Source organism: Triplophysa rosa, linkage group LG3 (genome assembly GCF_024868665.1).
Source record: "Triplophysa rosa linkage group LG3, Trosa_1v2, whole genome shotgun sequence".
NCBI lineage: Eukaryota > Metazoa > Chordata > Actinopteri > Cypriniformes > Nemacheilidae > Triplophysa > Triplophysa rosa.
In genome coordinates this window covers 12,868,617-12,895,710 of record NC_079892.1, presented here as the reverse complement: position 1 = coordinate 12,895,710, position 27,094 = coordinate 12,868,617, and the positions used below count along the sequence as shown (strand labels likewise).

The following is a 27,094-nucleotide window of genomic DNA, read 5'->3' as shown; positions in this document are numbered from 1 at the left end:
TGTAAAGTGCGCAGACAGATTTTTTACAAGCGTCCTACGGGTAACAAGAAGTCTGACTGTCTCTCAAACTCCCATAAAGCGAACGCTACAATGGTATGTTAAAAATAAATAGATGTTATCTATTATATATATATACAGGAAAACAATAAGGACATTCGATGACAATTATGTAAACAATAAAGTAAATGAAGGGATTAAACACAATGATAGACATACATGTAAAGAGGAGAAGAAATTACAATGTCTGAGAAAAGAAAAAAAAACTATGCAGAGTCACAAGAATGGATTTTCTCATACATCTTCAAAAACCTAATATATATTTTTATTTCTAGATAAATAAAAAGACTTGAGCAGTGAGTATACTTCCATCAAAAGGAGCGACAGAATAGGGCTTGAGCCCAAATATTTTTGTTTATGTATAAAAAATTTGCCAAACAAAATGAAAATGTATTCTTTAGATTTGTTGACCGGGTTAGCATAATAACAAATAATATCTTTCAAATTAAAAGATTGCGCAATAATGGGGGCCTTGTTTAAATGGGCCCACCAATCAAACTAACATTTCTGAACCAGTTTACAAGAAAAAAAAAAGTGTGTTAATGTCTCCTCATTACCACAAAAAGTGCACAAATTTCGGATGTCAACATATTTGGACACAGTTGAATTAGAGTAACGGGGTATATTTAACTTCCTGTTTAGTTTGAGGGGGGCGGAATAGCGGTCATTACGTCCGCTAATGTACTGAAGCGATGAGTGAAGCGTTGAGTTTTGCAACGCTTGAAAGCGGTCAGAGGCGGAACTTTAACAATGTTCACATTAACAACACCACATTTAACACCCGTGACAGTAAACGAGATCCAACTGCTTGGACATCACTGAAACCGTCAAGTTTAACGAGTTTAAAGCGATATTTATCGTTGTGAAAAGTTGCGCTGAAACCTATGACAACATGATATGAGCATCGCTGGTCGGGACTAAAATAAGAATAAAATGGGATGTCTTGCTTTGATAACAGCATGTAAAGGCACGGCGCTTCTGTTTTGTGTCATTCTTCAGGTAAGTCTACTTTGTATAATGTGGAGTTTGATGACAAGCGCACTTGTTGCTGTACTGATGTTACTGAAAGCATCCCTCGACCTGGGCATCCTTGTGTTTTGTATTGTCTACCTTTTTGTTCCCAGCGCAAGACCGTAACGGTTAATTGTTGCTTTCTCATTTCTATATTTTTAAACGTGCTTCAATCAGTTGTTTAAAGCCGTTTCAAAAGCGTTTGGACATTTAAACAACACTGCATGAAGTAAATTAGCCTACATAAAGAAAATATATTTGTATATTTTTCTTAATACAGACTACATACAATAAGGAATTGATTTAATAAATTAATACAACAATTGGACACTTTGCTAAGTTAATACTGTTAATGTGACGAACTACTCTCTATTAGGATGCCTGAGTGGACATGATACGATCTGAAATATACATTTCTGTAGATTGCTGAATTTATTGGGATTAACATTCATAAAAAGTAAATTTATTAAATAAATAAGTTTATTGGAGAGGGCGAAAATCTTTGTGAAAACTGCATGTTATCATTTTTACTGTATATTCACAAAAAAAAGACAGACAAGTTGGACACATTATTTGTTAAACATGAGTGAAGTTCTATGTAGTTCTATACATTTTCTGAGAAACACTGAAGCAGTGAACAATCCAAAATCAATCCACTCGACATTATTAATCCAAATCATTTTGTTTGTTTGTTTGTTTGTTTTAACATAACTGGATTAACATTTATTTTGAGTCATACGCTGACGTAGGACAAAGCACTATTTTAAGTTCTCATAAAAGTCCTAGTTGAATCGTGTGATGTTTTATTATAAACTGGCCTTATTTGCATATCATGCTTCACTGGCATTTCTCTGCAGAATTTTGCTTAATGTGACGCCGCTTTATTTGCGAAATACGCTACAGTGCTTTGTTGTCACATACTGTACGGTATCACAACAAGATCATCCAGTTACATCCCTCTGAATCCTTATCTTCATTTATATCTTGAAGATAAGGTAACTTACTGATTCACTAACAAATATATTTACGTAGCAAAATCTTTGGACAGGTCGAGTAACAACCGCATGTAATTGTCCCGTGTTCTTTGTCCACTATATAACTCATAGATAGGATTCTTTTGATATACCCCTTGATGTAATTATTTAAGAGAACTTGCATATATCCTCATAGTTGTAAACAGTATTACAACATAACACAATTGTACATGCCATAAAATTAAATGACAAACATGTAGTTGCACTTGAATTTGAGCATGTATGTCAATTTTCCAGTTTTGTGTACTAACAAATGTAGGTCAATAATTGTTTATTATGACGGCTGAAAGATGATTTAGGCCCTTGGCCAGTGTATCAGTGTGTCATAGACAATATTTTGTTTAGCTTTCTGTCCTGAGATTTCTTGAAGCACTGTTTGACATTCTTCAACTGCCCTATACACCTTTAAAAGAGTCTTAAATATCCTGTAGATGTATTCAAGGACCTGAGTTTAAAACTGATGATGTAAAACTGAATTTCCTGAAGTGCAGAAATAGGAAATAGGAAATGAAATGCTGTTTGTAAAGGTGTAGCTCAGCTGAAGCGGAGCCCGAGACTCGATGCACGCACGATGTTGGAAAGTCAACCCTGAAGAAGTTTACGTACATCATTCTTTTCCTGTTATTCTCACCACTCAAACACTTCAGCCACCGCTTTCAATCACCCCACAGGAAGTTGTCTTATGTCTTATACTGGTCAATAGGTTTAGCTCAAAATGGTTGCAACAGTGTCAATCTAGAGGAATTTCATGATCCTACAGATCTCTGAAGAGAATTCTGTCACACCAACGCCAGATTTTTAATTCGCCTCATTAGATCGGACTAAAAGGGTCGTCATTGCCTAATTCTTTTTACAACATTAAGGAAGGAAATGTGCGAAATGAGGACGTTTTAAAGTGACACTTTTACACATAAAGGTGTTAAATGATGCAGTGGAAGAAGAGAAGAAGGGACTTTTAACTTCCATAGAACCATTTTGTTGCACAAAAGTTTCTTTGTAGTGGAAAAGGCTCTTTGGACTATCTAAATGGTTCTTTGAGAAAACAAAAGTAGTTCTTCTATGGCATCACTGTGAATAACTTTTACTTGTAAGAGTTTATCCAATAATAGCAAATGCACAGAGCACTCTGCATTGTGTTTCAACAGAGGTTTGTCATTTTGTTTGATACAGTTGTTGCTTTCATGTCTAAAAATGGTAATTTTCCATGGCTGCTCGGGATATTATTTTATTATAGTCTAATTCAGCAATCCTTTGTATGTTTGGAGTGATACATGTACAAGACAAATTTGCATGCTTGCTTTGCATGTTTGATGGGTGAAGACATTATAAACGCATGTGCCTGTGGTTATAAAGTAGCATTTAGATAACATGCAAATGTGTCTGTTTGTCTTTCAAAACAGTTTTCCAATCAACAGATCATATTCCATTCCCAGTTTTTATATGTGCGTACATTTCCGATCAACCAACTCATGCACACAAATCAGAGCGTTTTGTATAGACACATAGCCTATATTTTTACACTGGAAGAAACCGTGTTTAAACATACAATAACAGTACAATATATATATGTTTCTTAATGTTTATGTTAACCTGAGCTGTACTACTTGTGATCAAACATTTAATGAATAGAGAAATCATGAAATTGTGTTCAAAATGTACTGTACTGATTCGTAAACTGCAACAGCTACTACATGACCAAAGAATCTCTTTTTGTCCTTCAAAGTGGCATAGTTTCAATGGAATGCAGTCTGTGGTTAATGTTTGGTCACATGTGGACATTGGAATAATGATTAGTAATCGATGGCAGATTTACTAATTGTATTAACATGTGTTAATATGAATTGGAAATAAGTTTTGGACATTCAACGTGTTTACAAATTAACTGAACAGAAAAGATGTCAAAATTTGTCCCCATAATTCTGATGTATTGATTTTATTAATGTAGGTGATAAGCAAGTACTTTTAAAACTGACGAGTGGTTAGTTGAATTATTAAACCAACACACAAGTAAATCAAGAAATAATAATAAAATCGTTGCAAATTTGCAATGTAACAAGAAAAACTTTTAAAGATAGACTTAAAAATTTGTGTCAAATTTGTTGTTGTTATATGTCACAACTGAGGTGAGGAAACAGGACCCAAATGCAAAAATATTTCTTAAATGAATCCAAAACAGGGGTAACGGGAACAAAGAAACATCCATGACATAAAACAATACTGTACCATGAACGCAAGAAACACAGAGGTTTAAGTATAGATAGACTAATCTGGGGTAACTAGACACAGCTGAACACAAAGAAGGCAGGGCCACAGGACTACAACTAAGGGCTGTGTCCAAAATAGCCTCCATGACCTAATATAGTTCACTATTTGAGAGGACATCCATTTTTAGTGGTCTGAATTCATAGTGGAAATTGTGGATGTGGTGCCAGTAGAGCAGGTAACCACCACAGGGGCGCAGGTGGAGTAGGAGACCAGGGAGGAGGAGGAGGCCAAGGCGGAGCAGAAAGCCACCAGGTGAAGCCAGATGTCAGGACTGAGCTGGAAACCATGGAGGAGCAAAAAGCCATTGCAGCTGCTGTCTCTGGGGAGCCACTGTGGCCGTATCTGTCTGAAAACTTCCTTCAACATTTACTCTCCTTCATGTCATTCCAAACCTGTATGACTTTGTTTCTTCTGCAAAACACAAAAGAATATATTTTGAAGAATGTTGGTAACCAAACAACATTGACTCCATTGACTTCCATTAAATGAACACAAAACCCAATGAACACAAAACCCATTTCTCAAAATATCATCTTTTGTGCTCCACAGAAGAAAGAGTCACATAAAGGTTTTAAATGAAATGAGAATGACTAAGTGATGACAGATGTTTTTTTTATTTTTGGGTGAACTCTCTCTTTAAGCACTGTGAATTACGTAATCAAGCTGGACTCTGTATGTTACCAACGTTGCATACCAATAGCTACATAATGTTATTAAAATAAATACATTTTTAGTATGCAATCATATAGTTTATATTTAGATAAGATTTCAGTTTTTTTAGTATAATGCTGAATGATGTTATGCGACAATAAGCAGGCTTTATTTCACTTCATTTTCTTAAAGGGGACGAAGAACCACGGTAAACTGTTTCCTTAGCTGAAGGTAGGGCAGGGTGGCGTAAAGTAACTGCATTGTGAAGGGTGAGAGAGTGACGACATGTCCCTGGAGAGGGAAATGATGGGAAATGGTTACTGTGGGCTTTGGGTGCAGTTCTTCCTGACCTTTAAATTCCAAAACTTTGCTGAGGCCATATGATGGGAACAGTTAAGGTGACTCATATTTGGCATACAATTTCTGTTCATTTGTTTTCATAGTAATAATAAATAGTCAATAAATCATAATTAGCTTTTTCTTATCATGTTTATTTATCTGTGCTTCAAGGTTTGAGTCCATGACGCCAACATTGCCCGGTGCAATATAACAATGAATAAACTTTTAAGCGAAAATGTTTTTGATGACATCATGTGGGCTTCGTAAAAAAGAGAGGCTGTGTGATTAGATCAGATAGTTTTATATTTAACAGTATAGTAAATATTTTATTTAACTTAAATAGCCTACTTTGACTGTGTGGAGTTTGAATATCTCTCTGTTCATTATGAGGAAGTTGTGGGTTTGTCTTTACTCATTGGTATTAATGTTTCACCTGGGATTTTTAGAGCATTTTTAGTCTGTTTGTGTTCAAAAGCCTTTCTTAAAAGTATCACTCGTTTCCCTTCTCTTTTTATGCAGTGAGGTGTTCATTGTATGCAACACTTCCCCTTAATGTCCTTAGCCGGTTTTATCATAAAAGTGCATTTGCTACATCAACCAGAGGTTCTTTGTTGTATTCTGATTTACAGTGTTTTGTATGTTACAATTTTCTGCTGTTGTGTGTAAACGTTCATTGTTGTTCTGATAAGAAAATCTGCAGTTGTACCTGAAGACAACCATGAAGGCCTTGTTGGGATAGGTTTTACAAGTCATCAGTTCCACTTTATGCCTAAGATGCTGAGATCCATCTTTTCCTGTGACCCTGTTAAGTTGAATAGAAAACATAAGAATGGATAATTTTTAGAGACATCTAGAGCATCATGTGCTTAGTCTGTGTCTTAAAGGTCCAGTGTGTATTTTTTGTAGGATCTATTGACAGAAATGCAGTTTAATATACCTTATGTCTTCAGAGGTGTATAAAGACAAAGTTGTATAAATGACCTTAGAATGAGCTATTTCTATCTACATACACCGCAGCTCCCCTTGCGTGGAATTCGACATGTAGTTTCTACAGTAGCCCCAAACGAACAAACTGCTCTACAGAGCGCATTTCGTAAATACGATATCTCCTTCAGCAAAGAAGCAAAAACATAACGATATCATTGTCCAGTATCAGTTGTCGTAGTGCTTCGAAAGGGAGGGACCAACTTTATGGAGATGCAGATTTCATTTTCCAACAGGACTTGGCACCTGCACACAGTGCCAAAGCTACCAGTACCTGGTTTAAGGACCATGGTATCCCTGTTCTTAATTGGCCAGCAAACTCGCCTGACCTTAACCCCATAGAAAATCTATGGGGTATTGTGAAGAGGAAGATGCGATATGCCAGACCCAACAATGCAGAAGAGCTGAAGGCCACTATCAGAGCAACCTGGGCTCTCATAACACCTGAGCAGTGTCACAGACTGATCCACTCCATGCCACGCTGCATTGCTGCAGTAATTCAGGCAAAAGGAGCCCCAACTAAGTATTGAGTGCTGTACATGCTCATACTTTTCATGGTCATACTTTTCAGTTGGCCAAGATTTCTAAAAATCCTTTCTTTATATTGGTCTTAAGTAATATTCTAATTTTCTGAGATACTGAATTTGGGATTTTCATTAGTTGTCAGTTATAATCATCAAATTAAAAGAAATAAACATTTGAAATATATCAGTCTGTGTGTAATGAATGAATATAATATACAAGTTTCACTTTTTGAATGGAATTAGTGAAATAAATCAACTTTTTGATGATATTCTAATTATATGACCAGCACCTGTACAGTAAATCTTCCTAAACCTTTCAGAATAGCTGTTCAGAGTAATTTGTAATACTTGAAAAAGTCAGGTATCAGGTCTTTACAAAATCTTGTTTGCGTCAAGTCTTGCTGTGCTATGCAGACAGTTTAATGTTTTTTATAAAGGTGTTATTTTGTGTGGTTAGGAAGGAGTATTTTAGGTTTAGCACATTCATTGTCCATCTGTGAATTCTACCCCCAACAAACACCAACATTTAACAGTAACACTCATATAATCCACCCAACACCAGATAACGATGGTGAATTATCTTAAATGTAGATGCTTTCTTTCTCTGTTACATAAATATAATATAACCTATCTTCCCTACAGGTTCTAAATGCAGAGAACTCAACAAGTGAGTGCTTTCCTTTCATCTCAGACACCACCTCTTACTAATAAGAACTGTCAATTATGTTTAAGCATAATAAATTTTTTAAAAGAATATATTTTAGATAGTTCACAGTAAAATGTATATCAAATCACATCATGAGAATTGAGTGTTTGTGTTTTATAGCAGTTGAAAGTAACACAGCGCCCCCTGTCGATACAAGCACTTCTTCAACTGAGACTCCAACATCAACTGCTACAAGTGAGTATTGTTGTTTATAAATGATTATAAACACTTTTATGTAAGCAATAAGGTACTTGAGGCTGCGCTTTATCGAGAATAAATCAAGGCTGAAGGGGTTGCAGGCACGACGCGGTACACGATACAACATGAGATAGCCTCGCACTTTATTTCTTTTATTAAACGGTTACCACATAATACAAATATTGATGCCAAATATATATATCAATGTGACCTTAATGAAGTCAAATAAAATCTTAAAATTTCCCTTCCACTGAAAAAATAGTCCCTCATCGACTGTAAACAGCAACAAAATGTTTTGTTTATGTTGCTAAGGGTAGTTGCCTCACACCTTTAAGAACTGTCAAAAAGTCTCGATTGTGTTAACATTTAAAAGAAAAAATATATTTATATAGTTCACAGTAAACTGTATTTCAAATCACAATGTGAAAATTATGTTTTATAGCACATGACACCACCACAGCGCCCCCTGTAACTACAAGCACTTCATCAACTGAGTCTCAAACATCAACTACTACAAGTGAGTGTTGTTTATGAACAATTATATATCTTAGATTTTAGTGAAATGTATTCCAAATCACATCATGAGAATTGTGCGTTTGTGTTTTATAGCAGTTGAAAGTACCACAGCGCCCCCTGTCGACACAAGCACTTCATCAACTGAGTCTCCAACATCAACTGCTACAAGTGAGTGTTGTGTTTATTGACGATTATATTAATACTTTCATAGGAAAATTATAGATGTGTCCTTCTCAGTTTATTGTTTGTCACGGTTTGCGGACAGAACCGGGTTTTTAAACCAAAAACCCATGATGGGGGAACAAACACAATAACAAAAAGACTTCTCAAAAAGGCAAACAAAAACTTCCCACTGGGGGCAAAACAAGAACTAAAGCAAAAACAAACAAAACTCACTATAAGAGACAAGGCAGGGACGAGGCAGGGATGAGGCAGGGCAAGGCAAGGCAGGAACAAGATATTGTGGACAGGGACTAAACACGAACAAGGTCCGGAGAACGAACCGACAAGGGACAAAGAGAAACTGGGGCTACGAATAGGGAATACTAACGAGGAAAGTTAACAAGGGGCAGGTGAGGAGAATCAAACACTAACAGGAAGATTACATGGGGCAGGTGAGGGGAATGAAACACTAACCGGAAGATTACACAGGGCAGGTGAGGGGAATGAAATACTAATGGGACAATGACGGGGAAACAAGGGGGCGGAGCCAAAGCACGAGACAAGAAGACACATGGCGTAATGTCATAACAAACCGCCACATGTCTCCACACAAGACATAACACACACAAGACATGGTACTGTCATGACCCTGTCCACAAAACTAGAAATTTCAAGACAAGGAGGACAGGACCATGACAATTGTTAATGTGGTACTGTATATTGTGCTTATAGTTGCTAATAGTTACACAGTTTACAGCAATTGTGATTTTACTAATAATTCTTGTAATTTAGTCTAAAATAAAGTCATTGTATAAAGGGCATTATACACGCAGATTTATCTTATTTTAGTATTTAAAACAGTCTTCTACTACTAAAAAGTCTTTAATACTGTGACTTATGTGAGCGTTTAAATAAAAATATATGAGGAAATTACGTCGCTTCCTTTGCCAAGTGTATTCCAAACGTCTACATAATGGCACACAAATGCCCTGCTCACTCCAAAGTCTAAACTACAAGAGCTCTGCCCTTCGAAGGGAGTAGGGCATAGGAATGATGACTTCATTTGGAATTTTCCCCATGACAGCTCGTGACAGTTACACCCCTAATAGTTATGCACTGTCTATTATGACATTTCAAAGATGTATTTATACAGTTAATGTGATTTTATTTAAAATTCCGGTAATATTTAATATTTGATTTAATATTTGATTGTATTGTAAACATTGTAATCATGTAGATGTCCTTTACAGCATGTCCACAAGTGTTATTTTTGTCCATATCAAACACAATCTTCTACAGCTAGGAATTCTTTAATACTGTCAATTATGTTAGCATTTTAAAGAGAGTTTCATAGAGATTACAGTAAAATGGAAATCACATCATGTGTGTTTGGTTTTATAGCAGTTGAAATTACCACAGCGCCCCCTGTCAACACAAGCACTTTTTTACCAACATCTACAGCTACAAGTGAGTGTTGCTGCTTATGGACAATTATAAACATGAGGAATTCGAATTTGGAACATTTGAATAAAAAAAATTGATTTATAGATTTCACAGTAAAATTAATAGAATTGTGTTTTATAGCACTTGACACCACCACAGCGACCCCTGTCACTACAAGCGCTTCTTTAGCTGAGTCTCAAACATCAACTGCTACAAGTGAGTGTAGTTGTTGTTGTTGTTTTAACTGTATAAAATGAAATTTTTTGAGCTTACAGCTAATATAATTTTATTAACAATTATTGTTTTGCAGTATGCAATGTAATTCAGTGTGCAGGTCAATGTAGTCATTGTAATAACATACTTATGTTTATTTTATTTAGGTATAAGAATTGTTAAATATTGTTAATTATGTTAGCTTTTGAATTTACATTTTAATAAGAAAAAATTGTTTTATATAGTTCTTCGTAAAAGGCAAATCACATCAGGAGAATTGTGTGTTTGTGTTTTACAGCAGTTGAAAGTACCACAGCGCCCCCTGTCAATACAAGCACTTCTTCAACTGAGTCTCCAACATCAACTGCTACAAGTGAGTGTTGTTGTTTATGAACAATAATATACACACTTAAATAGCCATTGTGTGCAGAATGTTGTGTTTATTGTAATCATGAACATGATATGTCCTTCTGAACATGCCTGGAAATGTTTCTTTTATTTCAAGTTCTTTATTGTCATATGTAGGTACAATAAACATTTTACTTTATTTGCTCACGGCCAAGGAAACGTACTGAACAATAAAAATATGAAAAAATATAGAATATACAATAAAAGGCAAATTAGGAAAGAACAATCAAACTGAATAATTATAGTAAATGACAAGTCAGTAATAGTCAATAAAAATAGAATAGACCATAAAAGGAGATTTTAACATTATGAAATTGTAGTGTAAGTAAGTAAAAAAGTGACAATGTTAATCTAAAACTATCTCCTACCATAACATTTTATTTAAAACTATTATTCTTGTTAGCATTTTAAGAAAAAATACATTTTATATAGTTCACAGTAAAATGTATTTCAAATCACATCATTAGAATTGTGTGTTTGTGTTTTATAGCAGTTGAAAGTACCACAGCGCCCCCTTTCAAGACAAGCACGTCAGCTCAGTCTCAAACATCAACTGCTACAAGTGAGTGTTGTTGTTGTTTTAACTGTAAAAAAAATATTTTTACATCTTACAGCTAATGTAATTTTACTAACAATTATTGTTATACTGTATGAAATTACAGTATATTGCGTGTGCAGGTCATTGTATTCATTGTAATCATCCACTTATGTTTATTTTATTTTGGTATCAGAATAGTTAAATATTGTCAATGATGTAAGCTTTTATTTAGCATTTTAATAAAAAATGATTTAAGTTCATAGTAAAATGTAAATCACATCATGAGAATTGTGTGTTTGTGTTTTTTAGCACTTGACACCACCACAGCGCCCCCTGTCGATACAAGCACTTCATTACCAACATCAACAGCCACAAGTGAGTGTTGTTGCTTATGGACAATTATAAACACTAAGAATTTTTTAATACTCTTAATTATTGCATGTGACCCGTGGATGAACTGTAAATGTATTCATCTAATTCTGCGTTCACACCAAACACGAATTAAGCGATTTGCGTGTGTAAATAACATACTAAATCAATGCAAAGATAGACGCGAACTCGCGCCGGGTTGTTGTTTATGAACCAATAAATAAACACTTGAAAATTATAGATGTTTCCTTTTCAGTTGATTATTAATGTGTTATATTGTGTGTTTGCTTCAAACCACACCCTGAGCACAAAATATCAGGTTTTAGCAGTTAAAATGGTTATTCACTGTCTATGATGGCATTTAAAAAAGTATTTATACAGTTAATGTGATTAGAATAACAATTCTTTTAATGTGTCATTTTGCAGGGTATTGTATTTATTAGGGATGCACTGATACCAGTATCGGTATTGGGCCCGATACTAAGCTCATGTACTCGTACTCGTAAAAGTGCACCGATAATAAAGGCCGATACCTCATGTGACAGAACTGACAGAACTGACTGAAATTTGTTGTGAAATTTGCTTTGAAAGTTTGTGACAAGCACATAAAATTGTGTGTTTAGGTTGGAGTTGTTTGTAATTATGAAGCTATTCTAATTTTTATTAGTCTCACTGTGTTGTGAAAAAGTACAGGCATCGGTATCGGCGAGTTCTAGGAAAAAAATATCGGTACTCATACTCGGCCTTTAAAAAATATGGATCGGTGCATCCCTAGTATTTATTGTAATCCAGATCAATTTTTAATTTTAAACCATCTCCTACCACTTAGTAGTACTATTCATGTAAGCATTTTAATAGAAAATATATTTTATATTCACAGTAAAACGTATTTCAAATCACATCATGAGAATTGAGTTGATTTTGTCTTTTATAGAGCTTGACACCATCACAGCGCCCTCTGTTAATACAAGCACTTCTTCAACTGAGTCTCAAACAACTTCTACAAGTGAGTGTTGATGTTATGGACAATTTTATAAACACGTTAATGGGAAATGTATGTATCTTACCTTTATTGTTAATGTGGTACTGTATATTGTGATAATATTTGAGTATCTAGTTTCTAGAACAGTGGTTCTCAACAGGGGGGCCGGGGCCCACAAGGGGGCCCCAGCTGACTTCCAACTTAGGGGGCCTCAAGATGACCTATATTTTAAAATGAGACAAAATTAGTTTACTTTTTTTATAGTTAATACATGTTTTTCCATTTAACATTAAGCTCTAAAATATTTTATTGGGTAGAAATGTTGAGGTTATGTGAGTGGAAGGGGGGCCTTTGAATATTGTTGAATACAATGGGGGTGTCGTGATTGTGCCTCATCTTGTCATGGCTTTCTTGATCTTGTGGCAGAATCATGGCAGGATCCCTTGTTATATGTGGAGAGAGACGTTTTGGCCCTGTGGGCCTTCCATATTCTCCCTCTCGCCGGTGTTGCGTCTTTTAGCCCCGCCCTCTCGTTCCCTCGCTAACTTCTCCTTAGTTTTTGATCCTTGTCACCTGCTTGTCACCCTCCCTGTGTTATCATCCCTCGTTTGTATTCCCCTATATATTGACCTCGTGTCTCTTGTCTTGTGCTGATTCGTTTTGTTTCACTGCTGTTCCAAGTCTTAGTAAGTTTTCATGTATCCTGCCTTCTTGTGTGTACTGAGTGTAGTCCTGTCTTAGTTTTATATAGTTTTTTTTAATATTCTGTACACTTGTTTTGTCCTCCACGTGGGAAGTTTTTGGTTTATGTTTTTATGTATTGCTAGTTCTGTTCCCATTTTGTCTCCCCATCCTGGGTGTTTGATTTGTGTTTATTTTTAAAAGAATTTTGTCTCCGTCCACCGTTGTCTGCACCTGGGTCCTCCTTTGCGAAATCATGACAGGGGGGCCTTGAAGTCAAAAAGGTTGAGAACCCCTAGAATAGAACAGTCTGAAAATGTTTATTTTATTTCAGTATCTAAAACCATCTCCTACCACAAAATTTTCTTTAATACTATTATTCTTGTTTGCACTTTAAGGAAAATCAATTTTATATAGTTCACTGTAAAAAGTATTTAAAATCACATTATAAGAATGAAGTGTTTGTGTTTTATAGCACTTGACACCACCACATCGCCCCCTGTCAACACAAGCACATCAGCTCAGTCTCAAACATCAACTGCTACGAGTGAGTGTTGATGTTTATCAATTATAAACACTTTGGCAGAAAAATTACAGATGTTCTTGCCAGTTTAATGCAACATTTTGGACAGTAAATTGTGGCAATAGTTGTTCTTTTTTCAAATCACATTCAAAACATTTTTAATTGTAAACATGTCCTTATGTCCTTTTGAGCATGTCCACATGTGCTTTATTATTGTTAAATGCTCTCAATTTATTAGCATTTGAATGGAAAAATAGCCTATATTTTATATAGTTTATAGTAAAATGTCAGGACGGACATTTCATTTTAAGGACTAGACAGGTTAATAAAACAAGTACTCAATTAATTGGGGGCGGGGCGTGTGCGTCATGCCAATAATGCAAAGATTTTAATTACAACACTGATACAAAGATTTATGTTGATATAACTTGGACAAGATTGAGTAAAAATTCACCATCAATGTTTTTGAAAATGCAGCATTTACAAAGAAATATCAGCGTGAGGTGAAGCGTCATCTTCTCTGCCCTCTCGCATTTCTGTCTGTCAGTGTCTGACGGTAAAATGCTCGTCTATCTGTAAAATGATAACGAATTGAACATCTTGTAGATTTGTATAAAAAAATCATTTTATATTAAAATCTATTTTTAGACCCACACGATCATCGTTTTCATGACCGATTGCCGCTGATGCGTCCGAGTACCCATGTACTCATGCATATACCTTGTAAAATGTATTTCAAATCGCAATGTGAAAATTTTGTTTTATAGCATTTGAAAGTACCACAGCGCCCCCTGTCTATAGAAGCGCTTCTTCAACTGAGTCTCCAATATCAACTGCTACAAGTGAGTGTTGTTGTTTATGAACAATTATATAAACACTTTAATTGGAAAATTATAAATGTTTCCTTTTTTATTATTATTAAATTATTATTACTTTCCATGGTAACTTTTATTCCTACTATGGAAAGTCAATGGGCCCAATTTTGAAGTGAACTACTTCTTTAATGTGATTTATTGTGGATATAGTTGTTTGCTTCAAACCAAACCATGATCACAAAACATCATGTTCTAGTAACTAAAATGGTATTTTATTTAAAAAAAATTTAAATTTAGCAGTTGAAAGTACCACAGCGCCCCCTATCGATACAAGTGCTTCTTCATTAACATCAACTGCTACAAGTGAGTGTTGTTGATTTAATGAAAGGACATGATTTACAGTTTACACCTACTGAAAAAAATTGGAATTTAAATAATTTTACTAAGAATTATTGTTATACAGTATTACATGTTATTCAGTGTGCAGGTCATTGTATTTAAAAAATATGTATTTATATGTGTAATAAATATAAATAAATATATATGTTTTATATAGTTCATAGTAATAGGTAAATCACATTAGGAGAATTGTGTGTTTGTGTTTTATAGCACTTGGCACCACCACAGCGCCCCCTGTCAATACAAGCACTTCATTACCAACATCAACAGCTACAAGTGAGTTAACTGTAGAAAATGATTTACATTTTACTAGAATTCGAATAATTTTACTAACAATTATTGTTATAGGTTTACAGAATGAAATGTTATTGCATTGTATTTATTGTAATCATATACTTATGTTTATTTTATTTTGGTATCAGAATAGTTAAATATTGTCAATGATGTAAGCTTTTGAATTAGCATTTTAATAAAAAAGTTATTTAAGTTCATAGTAAATTGTAAATCACATCATGAGAATTGTGTGTTTGTGTTTTATAGCACTTGGCACCACCACAGCGCCCCCTGTCGATACAAGCACTTCATTACCAACATCAACAGCTACAAGTGAGTTAACTGTAGAAAATGATTTACATTTTACTAGAATTCGAATAATTTTACTAACAATTATGTGTAGTTAGGTAGCTCGTAGAAGTGGAGATGGGGATTTATGGTGTGATAGGTCTTTGATTGTAATCTAGTGAGCGTTTATGTTTTTTATTTTTGGTGTTAATAAGGTGAGATATGGTGTTAGAAGGGAATATATTTGTTATCTAGATGTAGTTTTGAAATTAGCATTGTTTTTGGAATCAATTAAGAGGTTTTATATTGTAGAGTTATCGTGGCACGTAAAAAGCTTGCGGTAAATATCAGGATTGACTATGAGGAGTTGATGGTTATCGATGTTATTATAAGCATTTGGCATTGACACAGCGCGCCTGTCGGGTTATATCATAAGATATGTATTATTATACAAACATCAACGAGCTACAAGATGGAGAATTTGTGGTTGCTTATTGTGGATAGTATTATACATTGGAAGTTGCTTTAATGTAGGATTGATTATAGAGTCTGCGTGCGCGTCGAGTAAGGTGATGTGTGATAGTTGCGGAAGCTGTAGATGATATAGTGCTAAATTATGATGAACTAACTAGTCTATTCGATCTTAAACTGATGTTCCAGAGATGTATGGGCGACACTGTTTCCAGTTGTTGATTAATATCAGGCAATGTTCATGTGTGAAAGTTACAATAATTTAAAATATGTTTTGATTCAGAATACAACATAGATGACATATCAAATGTTTAAACTGAGAGAATGTATCATTTTAAGGGAAAAATAAGTTGATTTTAAATTTCATGGCATCAACACATCTCAAAAAGTTGGGACAAGGCCATGTTTACCACTGTGTGGCATCCCCTCTTCTTTTTATAACAGTCTGCAAACGTCTGGGGACTGAGGAGACAAGTTGCTCAAGTTTAGGAATAGGAATGTTGTCCCATTCTTGTCTAATACAGGCTTCTAGTTGCTCGACTGTCTTAGGTCTTCTTTGTCGCATCTTCCTCTTTATGATGCGCCAAATGTTTTCTATGGGTGAAAGATCTGGACTGCAGGCTGGCCATTTCAGTACCCTGGATCCTTCTTCTACGCAGCCGTGATGTTGTAATTGATGCAGTATGTGGTCTGGCATTGTCATGTTGGAAAATGCAAGGTCTTCCCTGAAAGAGACGACGTCTGGATGGGAGCATATGTTGTTCTAGAACTTGGATATACCTTTCAGCATTGATGGTGCCTTTCCAGATGTGTAAGCTGCCCATGCCACACGCACTCATGCAACCCCATACCATCAGAGATGCAGGCTTCTGAACTGAGCGCTGATAACAACTTGGGTTGTCCTTGTCCTCTTTAGTCCGGATGACATGGCGTCCCAGTTTTCCAAAAAGAACTTCAAATTTTGATTCGTCTGACCACAGAACAGTTTTCCACTTTGCCACAGTCCATTTTAAATGAGCCTTGGCCCAGAGAAAACGCCTGCGCTTCTGGATCATGTTTAGATATGGCTTCTTTTTTGACCTATAGAGTTTTAGCCGGCAACGGCGAATGGCACGGTGGATTGTGTTCACCGACAATGTTTTCTGGAAGTATTCCTGAGCCCATGTTGTGATTCCATTACAGTAGCATTCCTGTATGTGATGCAGTGCCGTCTAAGGGCCCGAAGATCACGGGCATCCAGTATGGTTTTCCGGCCTTGACCCTTACGCACAGAGATTGTTCCAGATTCTCTGAATCTTTGGATGATATTATGCACTGTAGATGATGATAACTTCAAACTCTTTGCAATTTTTCTCTGAGAAACTCCTTTCTGATATTGCTCCACTATTTTTCGCCGCAGCATTGGGGGAATTGGTGATCCTCTGCCCATCTTGACTTCTGAGAGACACTGCCACTCTGAGAGGCTCTTTTTATACCCAATCATGTTGCCAATTGACCTAATAAGTTGCAAATTGGTCCTCCAGCTGTTCCTTATAATGTACATTTAACTTTTCCGGCCTCTTATTGCTACCTGTCCCAACTTTTTTGGAATGTGTAGCTCTCATGAAATCCAAAATGAGCCAATATTTGGCATGACATTTCAAAATGTCTCACTTTCAACATGTGATATGTTATCTATATTCTATTGTGAATAAAATATAAGTTTATGAGATTCGTAAATTATTGCATTCCTTTTTTATTCACAATTTGTACAGTGTCCCAACTTGGAATCGGGTTTGTACAACTAATGTGGTTTTACTAATAATTCAGAATGAAATGTCATTGTATAAAGGAATTGTATACACAGATTTATTTTATTTTAGTATTAAAACGATCTTGTACTAATAATAATTCTTTAATACTGGGTAATCATTTAAAAAATATTGCCGCGCTGTTGAGAGGGACATCTAGAGGCGAGTAAAAAACACTGTACTATAAGCGTGCAGAAGTCACATGTAGAAGACAGTAGAAGGCAAAATAACAAAATGAGTTTAAAACCACATAAATGTGTCAAAGACATCTCAGTTCGCTGTCTTTAATGGCCATTGAATGCAGTCTTGTGAGACATCTGGATTTGGATGATGTTGTGGAAGAGTTTTCTCTGAGGAAATCACGAAAGATACCTCTCAGCAAAGTTAAAAACAACTTTTTTATTAAGATAACGTTAAATGCTTTGGTGATTGATATTGTTTAATTTGTAATGGATGGACTGTTAAATGCTCGTCGCCTTAATGCAGAAATGTAAATTATGCAAGGAATAAGCCTATTCCCACGAAATATGACTTGGATGGGACAGAAGCTTTTTTTTAGGTGTCGAGTACTGCGAAATATGAATAAACCAACTTGTGTTGTTTTTTGTGCATTTTAAACAGAAGACGTTTTTCTATTCTGCTGAACTACTTTTATATTGTTTTTCTACGTAAACACGCTCTAGACAGACGTGTTTAATTAAGCGTGTGTCTCGCGCCGTTTGCAGAGTGTCTCACATGGCGCCATGGTTTAAATACGCTGTCAAGTTGAAATAATTTCAGTTTTTACACACAGCTCAGCTCGTCAATGTCAGTTCAACAGCAATTGACCAGTCAGAAGACCCCGAAGGTGTAACAAGTGTTGTAAGCTTTTGTTTACAATAGCAAGTTGGTATATGGCAATATCTGTTATCAAAAGAGTGCCACGAGCCCCTCACGGTTTGCGCTGCGCTTTTTCAAACCATTCCTGAGCGCTGTGTCATGCGTTTTTAGACGCAAAGATGCGTTCTGTGCGAACCGCTCCTAAGTCCTGTTTATTTGGGCGTAGGTGCAACACTGTTCTCGTAAAATATGTGATGCCAGGGGGCCTTTGAAACGTCCTTGCCCAGGGCACATCAAAGTCATAATCCGTCCCTGCATTCACAGAATTATTTTATCTTTATTTTATAGAGTTTATAATGAAACATATTTTAAATCACATCATGAGAATTGTGTTTGTGTTTCATAGCACTTGACACCACCACAGCGCCCCCTGTGAATACAAGCACTTCTTTACCAACATCAACTGCTACAAGTGAGTGTTGTTGGGCCCTATTATACACCCGACGCAATGCGACGCCAGGCCGCAAGTGTTTTTTGCAAGTTTCAGACCGACGCAGTTATCATTTCTTGCTATTTTGAGGCAACTGAAAATGATTGCGCTATTGACCAACTAAAACCTGGTCTAAAGTCAATGGTGTCGTATTTTTGCATTTATTTAAAGGAGGTGTTAATAATATGCGCCTAACAAACAGCACACAAACATGCCATATATTAAAAATAAAAGGATTTCAATGTAGAAGATATTATTGTGTACATAAAGATGAAAAATCCAGGTTGACATGTAGATGGTCTGCGCGCTTTAACCTCATGCACGAGCAGATCCATTTTGTGAACATTTGTGAAGAGCAATGAAATGTATTTCTAATCACATGATAAGAATTGTGTGTTTGTGTTTCATAGCACTCGACACCACCACAGCGCCCCCTGTCGATACAAGCACTTCTTCAACTGCTACAAGTGAGTGTTGTTGCATATAGACAATTATATACGCTAGGAATTCTGTAATACTGTCAATTATGGATGCATTTTAAAATATATCGTTTTATAGAGTTTACAGTAAAATACAAATGACATGAGAATTGATTGTTTGTGTTTTATAGCAGTTGAAAGGACCACAGCGCCCCCTGGTGATACAAGCACTTCATTACCAACAGCTACAAGTGAGTGTTGTTGTTCATGGAGAATTATAAAGACTTCTATGGGACAAATGATGGATGTGTTATGGTCCTGTCATCATTGTAGGCCTTTTCTTTTCTTTTGTGACTTAATAAGGATTGTGACAGCCCTGTGTTCTAACAAAGCTTGACGTACACTTGCATGATCTTGTAAAAGAAATATAAATTTGGCCATACTAAAAAAGCGCATTCCAGGTTTGTGTGCAACATAGGGCACTGTGGGAAATTTCAAAATATTACTTGGTTAGGAATAATGTGTAATTGGCAATAAGCTAATACAACTAAAGCATGTTGATAAATCAACCATTATTCAGGTTCTTCTCTTTTTTTCAACACAGGGCCAGATGTGATCAGGAATCTCACAGCATCTGAAATCTCAACATCATCGGTGCTTCTGAAATGGGATAAACCTCTCGGAGATGGATTTTCCTTTAAAGTACAATGGACTGGTGATGGAACAGGGGTAAAAGTAACCAATGACACATTCTATAAAATCACTGGACTAACTCCTGGTGTCCAGTACACATTCAAGATCACCGCTGTTGCGGCAGATAACTTGACAGAAGGAGATCCTTTTGATTTTTCAACGTGTACCAGTACGTTTTTTACTTTTCCAACTTTTATTTTTCCTACTTTCCTACAGATCATTAATCAATTGCTTTTCTCTTTCAAACACAGAGCCAGAAGTGATCAGGAATCTCCAAGCATCTAAAATCAAAACAACCTCTGTGTTTCTGAAATGGGAGGAGCCTGTTGGAAACAGATCCTTCTTTAAAGTTCAAAGGACAAAAAAAGACAGAAGTGACAGTTCCACAGTTATTGACACATATTTGAGTTTCACTGATCTAAATCCTGGAGTCACTTACGAATTTTGCATCAGGGCCGTTGCAACAGATAATAATACAGAAGGTGAACTCATCTGCATCTTAGTTACAACAGGTATATTATTTTGGTTCTTGCAGATTGGTAACTTGTAGACATATCTCCTCCTAAATAAATGACATGGTGCATGATTAATTATTTTACCATATTTTTTCACATAGAGGGTCCTGACAATACTGGGATGATTGTTGGCATAACTCTGGGTTTGTTCTGTTTCATCATAATCATCATTCTTATTTTATTCATCTATACAAGGAGGTGAGTTGTTTTATGACTATTTCAGAACATGTGATGTTGGTTGAGAACTCTAGGGGTCACTAAAGTTATTTTTTATCTTCAGGCGAACAAAACCCAGAGAATATCCTACAGATATTCCAATCGATAACATTAGGTACCTTTGTAACTTCTTATTTAATATAAACATTCAATGTTGAATCTTTGATAACACTAACTTAATTCAATTTTCTCTTTTTCTTCCAGAGGCAAAATGTAAGTGACACAATACAACGCACTATGTCTAATGTCTTTAACACAATTTGTTTTTAAAGTGTTTCGCTTTAATTTGATATGATGTTTGATAAGTTGATAATGATGTTTAACATACTGAATAGGAAAAATCATAATCATTTTACCATCGACGGTAAAAAAATACTAAAAAATATTTTCACACATTTATACATTTCAGTATTATTACTGGTACGCAGAAATTACAAGGCACTGGCACTGAGCTCAAAACAACAGTTTAACATAACAGTTACTAAAAATGAGTCGTCCATATCTTAAGAAGTGTACATTTGATTTTTTTTTGTCATTTATGACTAATACTGTCCTCACGAACCAAGTTCCAGACGTAGTCACCCATCATCGCTTCATCCCACCTTCCCTGAGCTACAGAAATTTCTAGAATTTTCTGAAAGTGACAATTGGAAAATATTTTTTTTAATTTGTAGAAATTTGGTTTATTTGCAATATACCGATATTTCGTAACTAATAATACACGCTCAAAATTTACAGTACTTGAGCTAAATATACTCTAAAACATTGATGCTACGTGGAAGTAAATATTACCACAATAATTAGCACCACAGAATTGCACAAGAACTATAAAAAGGTCGGGCGAAACAAAAATTAGTTGCACTGTGTAATTTATATATTGTTCAAAATCTTTAAAAGCACAAAATTCAGGACTGAAGGTTTTAGGCCCATTTGACAATGTAAGTTTGAAGTTAGTCTGCGATGAAAAGCTCCACGATGAAGAATTTGCAGCGCACTTCTCGTAGACAACTTCGCAAGACTTGAAAAACACTGGTCCAGATGCATTTCCTGTTTCATTGATTTATTAGTTTCACATCTAGAATTAGTCTTACAAATATTCATTTAACATTTTGATTTCTAAATCTTCTGTTGGTTGTGCGGTGTGAAACAGAAAGTGCTTCTGGTTGTTTACGTCTTGTGAAATGGTCTATAGGACCATTATAAACTGCTATGGAATGTTTACATTATTACAAAAACAACAGCAAGCAGAAATACAAGAGGGTATGAAGGAGGATGAGGTCTCTAGATCACAAAAATAAATAAACTATTTTTTAAAATAAATGCTCATGTTGTGCATACATTCAGGCTACTATTTGAAAACCATTGCTATACGTCGCCAGTTGTCAGGAATCAATTGTCGCAGATGTTTGGCCACATTTGATCTACAATAAATTAGTCATGCGTTTTTCCTACCAACACGACAGAAAGAAACTAGAAACTTTGTTTCTCTAAAATAAACTTTAAACACGGTCTAAATTGTTTAGGGCAATAACCTTCAGTCCTGTAGTGTGCACTTAGAACTAACATCCTTACCTTTTATTTTCTTTGTTTTATGGCAAGCAGTAGTACTGCTTTAAGAATGGAAGATTATGAAGAGTATTATAGGAGGAAACATGCAGACTCCAACTGTGGTTTCGCTGAAGAGTATGAGGTAAGCTGAAAGTTCTATTTGGTTGCCATCTCTGTTTGAAACATAAGATTGCAATTCAGCTTATCTTGTGAATCAGGGGAATTTGTAAGGGGACAGTTTTGAACACTGATTTTTTATGTACTTGCGCAATAACTGCTTTTAACCAATAAAGTTACGTATTGCAGTTTTAATGTATGTATCTGTACATGTGATCTGTCACATACACATTTGTTCATACATTATGATGTGTAGGTGTGAAAAAGTGGTGTGATTTGTATTATTGCAGGAGTTGAAAACTGTCGGAACTGCTCAGGCCAAAAATTCAGCACTGGCTATTGAAAACAAGGCAAAGAACCGCTACAATGATGTGTTACCTTGTAAGTACACAAAATGTTTTCAATTAACTTTTTTGCTGTTTTAACTGTTTGACCTTTTGTCTATATCTCAATAGCAATACATGAAGTAATAATTATGTACACAAGAACTACATAACTAACAGATTTTCTAATATGGAGAACCAATATTACAATATAGCCATACGACTGAAAAAAACAAATTCTAAATAGAGTACTACATTCTAAAAAAGAGTGCTATATAGCACTAAAAGTGGTTATTTGCTCGTAATCATAGGGGAACCACTTTAAGGGCTATATAGAACCATATATTGATGCCATACAGGGGCTGAACAGGTTCTTTATACGGAAGCGGTGCTATATGGTTCTTTAGCGGTTCTATTTAGCACCTCAGTCATCCCAAAGAACCTCTGAAGAACCACTGAAGCACCAAAATAGGGTTCTATATAGCACTTAAAGTGGTTCCCCTATGATTACAAGCCAAGAACCACTTTTAGTGCTAAATAGAACCATTTCTTTTTAGAGTGTATCATATTTCTATAACTATTTGCATTATATTTGTCTTTTAAGATGATGCTTCAAGAGTTAAATTATCTATGTGTGGCAACCCCTTTGAAGACTACATCAATGCCAACTATATTCCGGTGAGTATAAATACATTTGTATTCAAAAATTACAACATGTCAGCATAATCCAAGTTATTTACTTTTCACATGAATCTTTTTGTGGCCAGGGCTACAATTCAAGAAAGGAGTTTATAGCCGCTCAGGGTCCGCTACCCATAACAGTGAATGAGTTCTGGAGAATGATCTGGGAAAAGAACGTCTGCACCTTAGTGATGCTGACCAAATGCAAAGAGCAGGGACGAGTAAGTTCGAGACTTAGGACATTATTTGTGGTATCAAATCCTATCAAGTGGTGGGAATATGATTTAAGTGACAATGGGCCTCATTCATGAAACACGAGCAGAACGATTTTTTGTGTAAATCGTTCGTAAAGTCGATTTGACGTGAATTTTCGGATTCATGAAAATGTTCGTATTTTCAAAATGTTAGTTGGTACGAAAGAAATGTACACCTGCTCCATAGCACGTGTAAATAGTGCGTAAATCCGCACGTGACGTTCTGTATTCTTTTAGACAAACTGATGACACTGCATTTTGATGCATCTATGTATCATAATGATATTTCACGAGTTCTTTTGCCCTCTCTTTTATAATTTTTTACTTTTTAACTTTGAGTAAAACGCAGACGTTACTGTCCTTCTTTACACAACCATCCAATCACAACGGAGAAGAGGCGGGACAAACACTACAGTGACCAACCATCATACACAACAATGGAGAAGTTATAATTAATGGTTACTGCATTTTCATATTAAGTAATATTCTTTAAAATAAGATACTTGTAGGCTAACTGTTGCAGATATTCTAAATCAGTGCCTCCAAAGCGTTCTCAGGCGCCACCAGCTGATCATTTTCAGAAGAGCACGAGGTATTATTTAGCTGGCTAAAAACGCTTTGGTGGACACAGTTTAATTGATTAATTTATTGGTAAGCATATAGCCTATTAGTATATTATGCAATATAATGTAGCCAAACCAGAGATTGAAGACCAGAGGATTCCGGCATTCCTAGATACGTAATTTACATATCTTTAATTTATAGGCGGGATTATGCTAATTTTGAATGAGCCTGCATGCACGCCCTGTTTACAAGTGATTGGAATTCATTACAATACACACATTTTACTATCAAATCTGACGTTTACGAAGTATTTGTGAATCTGGAGGAAAGTTTTCGGGAAGGTCTGTTGTACGTGCAAATTACTCAGAATTTACTCACATATTTACAAATGTTTCATGAATGAGGCCCAATGTGTATTATAGGTGGAGTATGCTAAATTGCATTTTCTGTCATTTTCTGTAGGTCAAGTGTGAGAAGTACTGGCCATCTGGGACTAGTCATTACCATAACATCTCTGTGACGATTACCTCAGAGATACCACTGGAGTGCTGGACCATACGAGACTTTAGCGTCAAAAATGTGAGGCAGTATATTTCTCTTCAGCGGCCTCAACAAGTCATTTAAAAACACTAAAAGTTAGACAATTTTCAAGTTTGATAAATGGCATATACAGAATAACATGGGATAAAATATATGTATATATTGTGTGCTATCATGCTTTTTTATATTGAGAGGTTATGACTTTACAGTTTATATAATGTGTTATATAATGTGACTAATAACAGGTGAAAACAGCGGAGACACGCAATGTACGGCAATTCCACTTCACGGCGTGGCCAGATCATGGAGTTCCACAGAGCACTGAACTTCTTAATGACTTCAGACATGTGGTGAGAGAACACATAGACCAGTACTCTCGTCACTCTCCAACTATAGTACATTGCAGGTAAGCAGACATACAACATAGACATAATCAACAAATGTGGAAAAATATTTTTTTCATTGCTAACCATCCTACTTCTCCAGTGCTGGTGTAGGTAGAACAGGGACCTTCATTGCGATCGACCGCCTGATCTTCCAGATTGAAAGAGAAAGCATGGTGGACGTCTATGGAATCGTTCATGATATGCGAATGCACAGGCCTTTCATGGTGCAGACTGAGGTAAGTGAGCTTATCCTGTTAGTGTCCTGTTTATGAACATTATGAAATGTCATATAAAAAATACGGAGTGCCACAGGGATCTCATTTAGGCCCCATCAATTTCTTATCATACATGCTTCCTTTTGGAGATAATATCAGTTAAGTCAGGTCTTCCTGCTGACGTTTATACACTTGTGTCTTGTCTATTTTCTACTACAGGCTCAATATGTTTATCTACAGCAGTGTGCCAATGACATGATTCGATCAAGAACTGGAACCAATGTAGACTTAATTTATCAGAACCCAGAAGCCCTTCATACCTATGTAAATTTTCCAGTTAAGAATGCAAATTGAAGATGGTCATACGATCATAAAAATGTGATCATGATAGATATTACATACAACATTTAGTTGTAATTCTGTGATTCTGCACAGAAGTAACATTTCTCCTCAATACAAACAATACAATGACACACAAAAAGATATATAGATAAACTTAAAAAAAACCCAGAACATTATGTAATATTTTGAATAAGAGATTTTTATTTTTTTACTTTGACTTAACCAAAGAATATATTTGTATAATTTATCATATTTAAGACAAATGTCAAACTCCTGTATGTTTCTTCTACTACGTTTTTACTATGACAGCTTAATTCTGTATGCCGATATAAGGGACTTTGTGATTCGTTTTTATAAAATGTTTCTTTCTTATCAGAGTTTACTTATCAATATAGTTAAGTAGCAATATGGTTTTTGGTCCTGATGTATCAATGTAAAATATATGCTTTCAGTCAGAGGGAAATTTCAATGAAATGAAATGGACTTGTAAAAAAATATGCTTTGTAATATTGTTCAATAATTTGGGACTGAAAAATTGTTTTTTTCCAATATCATATTTTTATTTTTTCATGTTTTTAATGTTATTTGTTCCTCCTTTTACTAGAAGGCACTTTAATAGTTTAGCATTTCAAAGTATATGATAAAAATGTATGTTTTTACAGTGGTAATGCTTTTGTTGTGATATCCAGACAACTATGTCTAAATTGCTGACCATTGCTAAATTACATGGAGCACATTTCCACCATCGCGCCGAATCGTTCTCGTTACTTAATCATTCCACACCGTGCCGTTCCTTGCAAGCCGGTACGTAAATGGTTTAATTTTCCACCGCAGGGCTGATAACAGAAATTTTTAGAAAGTAAACACAAACGTGTCACGCGATGCCTTGGTAACACAAGAGACTGAGCTATAACGGCTCTCCGTGCGTTCATTAGCACGATTCAGCACGGTTATAGAACCGTACTGAAAATTCTAAGATGAGAACAGTTTGTTATCGTGCCGTGTCGAACCAGGCTCACGTGGAAACATAACTGTAACCGTTTCAGACTGTGCTTAGAACCGTTCGGCGCGATGGTGGAAAAGCGCTCATGGAATTACATGACTATTTTCATCAGGAATTATAACTGTAATGGTACAACTGTGCTGTTTAATGGGTTCGTTCTGTGGTATTGTTTGTAGTTATCTTATATAAATAAATATATATATTTATCTTTATTAACTTTAATTAATTTAACTTTTTACATGTATTTAACACTGTGTACATGTATATGTATACAGTACTTGGTTGCGTAAATGTTGATTAAACTGATTCAGTTCTTTTGGAAGATCTAC

At 35.5% G+C, this 27,094-nt stretch overlaps 1 protein-coding gene across 1 annotated transcript; it reads left to right on the top strand.

Moving 5' to 3' along the window:
* The first annotated feature begins 817 nt into the window (after positions 1-817).
* On the top strand, positions 818-27,094 carry ptprjb.1 (protein tyrosine phosphatase receptor type Jb, tandem duplicate 1). The gene is made up of 31 exons (XM_057329116.1): positions 818-1,056; positions 7,508-7,532; positions 7,692-7,766; positions 8,212-8,286; positions 8,379-8,453; positions 9,849-9,914; positions 10,032-10,106; positions 10,402-10,476; positions 11,002-11,073; positions 11,359-11,424; positions 12,353-12,424; positions 13,557-13,628; positions 14,372-14,446; positions 15,029-15,094; positions 15,359-15,424; positions 18,866-18,931; positions 19,360-19,416; positions 19,560-19,619; positions 19,973-20,230; positions 20,313-20,573; positions 20,678-20,774; positions 20,857-20,907; positions 22,179-22,187; positions 22,395-22,482; positions 22,748-22,838; positions 23,385-23,458; positions 23,548-23,682; positions 24,742-24,858; positions 25,065-25,225; positions 25,306-25,441; positions 25,640-27,094. The coding sequence occupies exons 1-31, from the start codon at positions 991-993 to the stop codon at positions 25,772-25,774; spliced, it is 2,817 nt and encodes a 938-aa protein (XP_057185099.1). The 5' UTR covers positions 818-990; the 3' UTR covers positions 25,775-27,094.